We start from the raw sequence: 10,131 nt of genomic DNA, 5'->3' as shown, positions 1-10,131 counted from the left end.
AAGCAAAGTTCTTAACCTGAGGTAATATTTCTGGCTTAGCGAAGTCTGTAACCTGAAGCGTATGTAACCTGAAGCGTATGTAACCCAAGGTACCACTGTAGGAAGAAGACTGCTAGTACAATGGTCCATGGCCACACCATCGCTACAAGGAGCAGTTTGTGTTTTGTAATGCCAGAATCCTCACTTTGGATTGTATGAACAATTGCCTCAGTGAAAGAAGCTTGGTGAGAGGACTGGGGTATATTTTGTACTAAAAAAAAATTGATATCGAATACTAAGTTGTAGATCTGTTTGCTTGAAGTCTCATATAGAGGGAAAAAATAGTTTGGAATATTGAAATGGTTATTTAGGTAGAGGGAATGACTTTGCATAACAGCTTTATGTTATGAAGTGTCATAGTGCTACAAGAATTACAGATCAATTGTATAAAAGTAAAAAGATAACAAAACTAAAGCAGCGCAGTAAAAAGCAGTTTTAAATCCATTCAATTGACTGTTTAATCTGAGAATGTACTTTTCAATTTAAAAGCTACATTTTAAAACTTAGTATCATATTCACATTGGAAATGAAATGTAGCTCTGGAAAGGAGGGGAATTAATATTTTATTTATCACAACCATACCTTATTTTACTCTTCCCCTTTCTGAGCAAATAATTGCTTCCTATTTAAATGAGCAAAACTTATTTTCACATATTTAGTTTTGGGCCTTTACCAGGATGGATGGAAAAGTCAAGTTAATACAAAATTCTACACAGATGTTCAATTGAGTTGATCTGCAAGGCATGAACATATTTTTTTAATGTATTTGTGTCATGCTGTAAAACATTTAATTGATGTAGGAACACTGACTAAGAAGGCGTACCCACTTATTTGGCTTTTTGTGGAGTGTTTTCAAGTAATAGCTACTGGCATAATCATTTAGCAACTACTCTTTTTACTATATGGCTGGCTCACATCTCCTGTACACTAAAAACTGTCCCTGCCCACCATTCTTGAAAACCAAAATGCTAATGTGTGGAACAGCTATAATTCTTGGGAAAGTGCCACCGCAATGGCAAACCTGACATTCACATACGATGTTTCCACGTATTAATCAGTTCATATATGCCATTTACATACATAAACACAGGCATATGCATGTCAGAAGATGACTACTCACATGTAAGAGAAAAATATTTTTCAGTGGGCTTAAATTTTGAATTCTAATCAACTTGATTATTTAACTAACATGATTCTTCCATTCATAACTTTACATGTACTCTAGCAGAGTTCTGTATTTGTGGATGGCTTTTCTGCAAATCTAAATCCAAGTTTTGTGTTTATTTTAAGAAGAATATTTACATTATGCCCCCCCCAACAGGTCACTGGCTGAAGTGCATCAGGGTTTTCCTGCCTTCATACCTCAGAATAAGCTACTGCTGAGTTGGGGAACACTGCAGGAGAGCTTTTAAGGTAATACAGGGTGCTGCACTGTTGCCGGGAAAGGACAGGCTACAGTCAGCCTCCACTGGTTTCTGTGCATTGAGCACTTTGGATCCAATTCTGTAACACAGAATTTCCAAACTGGTCTGCCACGCACAAGTGGTCCATGGCATATCTGTGAATATGTGGTTGAATATGGGAGATGGTACATCCATCACATTAAATATTCCTATTGATTTCTAACTGCATTTTATTGCTTCTTTTGTTTTGTATACTGTATTTCATTGTATTACAATTCTGTGGAATTCAAATTGTAAATACAATACACAAGGAATAAAAATAATGGGAATACAAATAAAAACCATACAGCATTTAGCACAGTGCACGTGCAGAAAATTAAATTTTCAAATGGTGGAAAATGTTTGGGAACCACAGCTGTAATACAAGCTGATTTAGGTGATAGCACAAGAAAAAGGAAGGCATTGATGCCAAAACAAAGAAAAGCAAGTGTTTTTTTTTATTTATTTAGCTTTTACCACAGGAATTATACCATTTGATCTTCATTTTGCATCAATCAGTCTACCAAACTGAAAGACCAGTCTCTCAGAAGTAACTTCTATTGTCCTTATTCTATTATATAATCCAATAAATCCCATGGAAAACTCAAAAGTACAACAGTTGCAGCTGAAGTTTTACTATGTCCCAATATATTTTAATTTTAAAAAAATCCTTCACACATAATCAAGGGTTATGTACAATTTCTTTAAAAACTTTACAGAAACAGAAAACTGAGATTGTGAGGGCACCACACACAATTGGCAATACATTAAATCATTTTATGAAGGATGGCACACAAAATAGCACACAAGTTCATTTCTTTGTTCTCGAAACTTCTGGCTATGACTGCAATTGCAGGTGAACATTCAAGATTTTCAGTAAATATAAAGTATCCTACACTTTATGAAACTCTAGCCCTAGCTCTAGCCCTGAACCAAAGATCTCACTGCAACACAAAAAGGTGTCCTTCAAGATCTTCCCAGAGACATATGGTTAGCAATGACAGCTTCTAATCACCTGTTGTTAAGAAAGGGTGTCCAGAATTAAATACATACAAAAACTTAAACAGTACTGGCTAACCTGCCAGAGTGCACATGTGTGGTTTAATCCAGAACTTTGTCTCCACACACAGCATTTTTTGACAGTATGGGGTCCCATCCAGCCATAAATAGAAGCATTATTTCAGGCATGAATCTTCCTTGCTAGACTGGAATGTCTGGGATGCGAGGAAAAGTGGCCAACATAAAAGTATATCATTTAAAACAGAAGGTCACCTCACTTGTACTCACAGAATTACTTTAACAATTTTGGGGCAGCTTTGTGTAAAAATTGTTCTTTTAAAAAAGAAGATGAGAAATATTGGCTCAGCTAAGATGAATTTTCTTTTGCCCTGGGATAGATATTGTATTATATTTCTTATAAATAAATTCATGGCATGTCTTGGCAAAGATTTTACCACAGTGAGAAACAGCATTCTTAAAGTGATTACAACCACCCATTTTTAAAGCAGCCAATGCATGAAAAAATATTACCCTGAAAGGATTTAGAAAAATTGCGCTAATAGTAAGAATCAATATCTAAGCATTTTTCTTGTGCCCATTTCCAAAAGGATTGCACGAATTTCCAAAAGGATTGCACGAACAGCTACCTATTTACTGAAATTAATTCCAGGCTGAATGTCAGTAGTCAAGACCAAAATGGCAATCTATTGCAACCTATAGTTTACACCTACTTGCATTGCAAATACAACTATCTTTACTTGGCAATGTCTGAATACATTGAAAAATTGTCAACCTTCTGAAATTGGAATATGTAGCAATCTGGATAATAAAATACTTTATAGATGCTCTACTTTAGAACAAATCATCCAGTCTTGTATTTACTGTTAAACTAATAAAAGCAATGGAGGTTCTGTCCCCTAAATAGACAATTTCAATTCTTTTTCATTCTGATAAGGTATATTATACTTTTTTCTTTTAAAGCATTGGAGAGAGAGAAAATAGGCACTATTCCCTTACTGTGAGTGATTTATGGTCAGAGGCATAGGGACATATTTCACTGTAACTGAGATCAAGTTACTCCAATTTAAAAGCAACAGATAATAATCACAGAGCAGGATACCAATTGCATAAAACAAATCAAAGAATGTCTTGAACAGTTTTACCACAGAACAGTCTTTCTGAAACTGTTCAGCAAAACAGATTTTTAAACAATATGATTTCACCCAAGTTTTATGACATAGTGAATCAGCAGTCATTCCAATGGTTGCTAAATGAGTATGTTTGTTTATGTATTGTTAAAGGAAATTAAAAAAATAACCCTTTGGGATAATTATTCAAGAAAATAGCCTTACAAAAGGGGTCAGCAAACCAGTATTCTAATGCACTGCTTCCTTTCTTGTATGATAACTGCTAATGCTCCATTTTTGGAAAAGGCAAGTTAATATAAAACTGAATATAAAATCTACACCTTGAGGTTACACTTAAATGCTCAGTGAACTAAATCTGCATAACCACAGGGTTTTATTGATACACGTTTCATCTAAGTATTAAAATGTCATGCCTTTGTGTCCGTGAAGCTATTTTTGTATCTTTGTGGGAAAGAGTTGCTTCTATAAATAACTTTAAATTACCCTTATATAGATAACATATACACATGCCTTTCACTTTCACTTATCTTAGTATTATAAACCATTTCAAGACAAGAGATATCAGCAGTGGAGGAGGAATTGCCTCCCTCCCCATTCTGCTGAAGGGTGCCTTCTGTCAATGGAGCAACACCTATGGGATTACACCCACTTACAAAAGTAAGCTTTCATGAGCAAGAGTGCTTCAGAATGTGGTCCCATGTGGACACAAAAGTATTGTCTAGACAAGACAAGCACCCACCCAGAAATATCATGTGGCATTCCTGTATCCTTCACAAGCTACTGAAATAATAGTTGGCCATGATGGTTCAAATCCCCTGCTGATCACGCGTAGTTATGTGTGTGAGAGAGACCAGTCATTTCCAAGCAAGTGACCATCTCTGTCAAGACTTGAGAGCACTTCCTGTCTCTAGAGCCAATAGTTGTAGCAGAAAGATTCTTACACAGAACTTGCTGCTGCACATGAAAATTCCCGGATCATGTAAGGGCTATATTTCAAACGAGTAGAGAACAAAAATCAAACACAGAAGAAAGCTCAAGTAGTACATGAATTATGTTAAAATCAAACAGAGGCCTCAAGATTGCTTTAATGCATCCTGTACTACAAACACCAAATCTCATGATATAATTAATATGTTTGAATGTTTTCTAAATATTAGAAAAACTTTTTTTCATAAGAGTATTTGACATTTTAATGAAGGACTGAAATCCCTGAGTAAACCAAAGAAAATGCACAAGTTTGGCCTGAGAAAATGCGATTTGGGGCTAGGTAAACATATACAATCTTTTAAAAAGTTTAAGGCAGCAGTCAACTCTGAGACAACACAAAAAAAGGAGAAACATTAAGCAATCTCAAAATATTTGAAACAGCATAGTGTATATTAATTTACCAAAAATAATTTCTCTTTGAAATGTTTGCATTCTAATTCATTTCTCTAGTAAGCCAGGTTTCATAATCCACTAAAATCAATCTAATTTTAGTGGATGAAAAGGTGGTAAATTTGGACATTGTTAAAGACTTTCAGTTGCAAGATGACTGATGCTAGCAGATGAAAATGAAACATAAGGCAGAGACATATTGCCAGATAAGTAGCATCTACTACCAATTTCAGATGAGGCTTTATGGTCCAGCAATTAATACATATTCATTGGGTTGCATTTTGTACTATCATCAAACTCCTACAGCAATGAAGTGCTGTAATATTTTAATGTACAATGTGCTCCAAATAACTATGTTGCCTTTTTATATATTTTGTGGAGTCTATTGCCCTTACAACAGAACATAGGACTTTCAAATACTTCACTACTCTGTTGAGTAACAGAACCTTGAAGATAACAAGAAACTTCAGCAGATTATAATTCTGTGTCTAGGTTGGATCCTAGGATTCTATAAGCAGCCTCCAGAACAGCATGGCAGATAGTGAGAGGGACTGCAGAGACAGGAAGGTAAAAGCAAAATTCACTTTCTGCCTCCTGTTAATGGGAACTTTTGCTGGATCAAAGCGCCCTTCCATTCCCCAAAGGACTTCTTCTGAGCTTAGAAAGGCACCTTACGATACAGTCCATCGTTATATAATGGATTGTTTGCATGGTTTTCCTTTCTCTGATATTCTCTTTTGCTAACGTAACGGGACAGTATAATTTCTTTAAGCCCTTCCTTAATTATCCTTATTCTTAACTTTAAAATCAATGGGCTGCACGTCCCTCACATGTTGAGTTCAACAAAAAGTATCAAGTTAAAAAAAAAGAACATATAAATAAGACTGCCAGGTACCTGATCCTGAACTCCAAAAAAAAAAAGAAAAAAAAAAGCACTAGTTTTTACTGAATTTATTCATTGTTTAAAACGCGTAACACTTCACAGGTGACATTTTAATTTAACTGCTAATGTGCAATACAAATGGGACAATTAATAAATTCAGTAATGTCCTTTCTCTTAGTAGGCAAGAAGGCCTGGACCTTTGGAAATATACATGTCAAACTCCACACAAATGATTTAATGTGTGGGTTAGATTAATACACCTACAAATTGGTGTCTGATTCACCTAATATTGATAATACTCCCAAACCTTTGGGGAAGAACTATGGAAATTGGGCAAACCAGGACAGACATAATTTACATTGGCGCACTGCTCCAGACCTGAGCCTAACAGTAAGAAGGACACGAACAGATCCTGTGTTTTAAGTGACCTTGTGTTATGAAGCTGTCCTGAATGTATCTTCCTAGGAAAAACCTAGAAATGCCTACTCACTTTAGGCATGTATTGGTGCAGGCTAGAAAAACAGTGCACTTCTGGACTGCTTCAGAACAAATTGCTATTTCCCCAGCTAGATAGTGCTAAACATTCTGAAATATGCTCCAGTAGTTACATTTTTTGTTTCTTTTCTTGCATTTGCCCTGGTTTTGGCCACATTCTTAGTTGCTGTTGCATATTCAGATCTGAACATGCTTCTGGTCTGTAGTGTGTATATGTGCCACAATGCCTTTAGTCAGACTCCAAAAACAACCATAAAAGGCAGGCTTTTACACCTAACTTAATTCAGTGTATTTGATGGAAGTTAATGGCGTGAACATTTTAAGCCTTGCTAAACAGCTTGCACAGGTCAAAAACACTGAAAATGACACAATGCTCTCCCAAATAACCAAGACAAATCTCTCTGTTGCTTTAATTGGACTAGATACTGTTCCAATCATTCCCCACCAAATTCCCTATAAGGTTCTACAGTAGCTATTAACACACACATGATTCAGTATTTAGGGCAAAGTTGCATATACAAAATAAGGAGCTACTGAATTCAGCACCTGTCATTATGCCAATCATGTTAGACAGAATAACCACTTCTACGTATGAAGCCAGCCTCTGAAACAAACAAGTCCACTGAAAACACCATCTGGAAGGCCACCTGAGAGTTACGCCAGTGACTTGGGGTGGGGAAGAGGTTGCCAAATTAAATACTCTTTTCGTGGGCCAATCAGTAGATGTGTAGCTACAGTGCAGATGTAGGCTGTCCAACAAAGTAAACTTGATTTTTTGGGAGAGGGATTAAAAAAAACCTTTAAAAATTGAGAGGCCTCCATTTTGTCTGAAGTAGCAGAGCAGGGAAGCAATCTGGTCTGTCTTTAGTAGTGTACAGTGCAGACAAAATATGGCAGTTGCCCCTGAATTTTCTGCCAGGATAGTTAACTAGCACAGCGTGCTGCACATATTTTCCACAATTCTTGCAGGACTGGCTCCTTTCAGATATATAATGGCTCACTCATACCAGGGCATTTCTGTTCGTGGCCTTTTCCTCTTCTTTTTACAAAGGCAATAGATAGGGAACACAAATAAACCTGCCAAAACCAAAGGAAAATATAGAATGTTAATACATATATATCAACTGTACACAGTTCACTGAATAGAAACAAATGCATCCTGGGTTTCTATCAGCCAAGTGAAGAGAAGAAGCCTACTGTAAGGTAGCAAATACAGAATTTGCCTTATTTCCAATGATATTGTTAGTGCTAACTTTTTTTCAGAATGCCTATTCAAACTGCATATAAGAAGCAGCCACTCTGCATCAAAAGCAGCCATATAATTTGAAGTAGTTGAGATTTTAGTTCGTTTATCAATAATAACAAAAATCAGTTTACTTGAATTAACTTTGTTATACAAAAAAATGTGAAAATGCAGTTCTGAAAAGTATTTTAAAACAAAAGAGTTTGTGAATGTAAGCTAGAACTTTAATGTTCTAAGCTGTCTGGATGTTCCTGCACATAGTACCGTACTTGCCTTTTTCTTGCAGGCCTAACTCAAAGCAATTTAAAAAACCTAGCTGATCTTTTAATTCCAGCATATATGAAACTCTACAAACACAAAACATAAGGGCACAGGAAGCTACCTTATGCTGACTCAGACTATTTGGCTCACTAGTATCTACATTTATTGGCCGCAGGTCTCCAGGCTCTCTGAAAGAAGATTTTCCACCCCTATCTCGAGATGCTGGGGATTGAATCTGGGATGTTTTACATGAAAAACAAATGCTCTATGACCAGATAACTTGTCCTAAAGCACTACTTCCCTCTGACTGGGAATAGAACATGGGCTGCGGCTGTGAGAGCAAGGAATTCTTTTCACTAGACCACCAGGAAATCAAGAGGCTTAATATAATTTTATGCTTTCAGAGGCATATCACCAGAGGCGTGTTTAGGGCGGCACAACCAGTTCTGCCACACTGGGTCACAACTATGATGCAGTGAATTGAGCAGAACCAAAAATGAGAGGCGGGGAGGCTGCTGAATTTCAGCCTCAAAAAGGTCAAAATTTGAAGGACCAAATCTGCCTCTGATATCACACATGTCTACGTTATGTAACGCCAATCACTGGCAACGGGACCTGGAAGGAAGTAGGATTGGGATCCGCACCACAGTTATTTAGGGAATTCCACTTTTGAAGCGGATTGTTGTAACCATAATTGTAAGGCATTGACTAGAGATGTGGGAGCAGTGTGCACATTTCAGGCATATTAAGGTATCTAATCAGCAAAACCTCACCCATCTGTCTATACTCAGTTAAATGTACGGAACCATTTGTTCTCACACAAACCTGCTTCAGGGCCTGCTTACTGTTCTATCCATACATGAGGCAGGCAAGCACAAAACAGGGCCTTCTGCAGATCAGCCAGATGTCTTCTGGTTTTCAGATGCTTAGTAAATAATAATAATGCTTGTTTTTGTTTGTAATTATGGTATGTATTTTTTATATTGTAAACTGCTCTGTTATCTTTGGATGGAGGGTGCTATGGACATTTAATAAATAATAATAAATATCTTCTAAAATTCCTACCAGCTTTTAAAACTCTGTTATTTGTGGTGTGGAAATTTATTTTAAACATTATGCTCTTCTGAAATTTTTAGTTTAGATTGTTGCTTAATTGTTTTAACCGCTGCTGGTGGTTTCATTGTGCATAATGTATTAATTGTGATGGAACCAGAGATCTGCCTGCAGAAGGTGTTGGGTGGAGGGTGACCTCCTCACCCTCTTGTCTCCCTGGTCTTGTCTCTCCAAAAAGGATCAGAGGTTTAGAGGACCCTATTTAATGAGGTGGGCTATGGTGGGGATGCTGAGGTAAGAAGAAGAATACAAAATTGAATTCTGTGAGTGGGAGCTCCACATACACAAGTTAAAGGTAAAGGTAAAGGTACCCCTGCCCGTACGGGCCAGTCGTGTCTGACTCTGGGGTTGCGCGCCCATCTCGCTTAAGAGGCCGGGGCCCAGCTCTGTCCGCAGACACTTCCGGGTCACGTGGCCAGCGTGACAAGCTGCATCTGGCGAGCCAGCGCAGCACACAGAAACGCCGTTTACCTTCCCGCTAGTAAGCGGTCCCTATTTATCTACTTGCACCCGGGGGTGCTTTCGAACTGCTAGGTTGGCAGGCGCTGGGACCGAGCAACGGGAACGCACCCCGCCGCGGGGATTCGAACCGCCGACCTGACGATCGGCAAGTCCTAGGCGCTGAGGTTTTACCCACAGCGCCACCCGCGTCCCTGTACACAAGTTACCTCCAAACAATTTCCCACAAATTGCCCCATTTTTGCCCATTGCCCCTCTGACAACAGTTATCAGTGAAATGGATATGTTCCTTACTTCAAAATGCTACCTCATACTGTTTATAGCATTTTGTTCTTACCTATGATAACAGCTATGGCTCCTATTACCAGTCCCAAAACCAGTATCAGTGGTGCGATAAGCAACTTCCCACCTAAAATGGAAAGAAAAAAATTTGTTAACATGGGATTTCAAGTAACATCACTCTGTCCCCTATAGGCACAAAACCAATGTACAGTATACAGCCTCTGATAGCATATTATGAGAACATTGGTTGGTTGGTTACGTACCTACATTGGTTACTAATGCTAAACGTTCGGTTTTGGCTATCCATAAGTTAAAAGTGTCCCCAACCCCCCAAGTGACAGAGAACAATTTAAATTTTCCAATTATGACAATATGCTGATGTTTATAACT

The 10,131-nt window shown here is 37.7% G+C and overlaps 1 protein-coding gene across 1 annotated transcript in view; it reads right to left on the bottom strand.

Annotated features, from left to right (window-relative positions):
• Nucleotides 1-1,930: 1,930 nt before the first annotated feature.
• RNF217 (ring finger protein 217) overlaps nucleotides 1,931-10,131 on the bottom strand; it is a gene marked incomplete at its 5' end in the record, with an annotated part of 30,439 nt that continues 22,238 nt past the window's right edge. Inside the window, 2 exons of the mRNA XM_081855976.1 lie at nucleotides 1,931-7,460; nucleotides 9,797-9,868. Of these exons, the coding sequence (XP_081712102.1) occupies nucleotides 7,381-7,460; nucleotides 9,797-9,868 (152 nt within the window). The 3' untranslated portion in view covers nucleotides 1,931-7,380. The remainder of the gene's footprint in view (nucleotides 7,461-9,796; nucleotides 9,869-10,131) is intronic.

This window comes from Podarcis erhardii (genome assembly GCF_964252035.2).
Source record: "Podarcis erhardii genome assembly, chromosome: 3".
In the NCBI taxonomy this organism is placed as follows: domain Eukaryota; kingdom Metazoa; phylum Chordata; class Lepidosauria; order Squamata; family Lacertidae; genus Podarcis; species Podarcis erhardii.
Note: the sequence above shows the minus strand (reverse complement) of the source record. Positions and strands in the feature narration are given on the sequence as shown.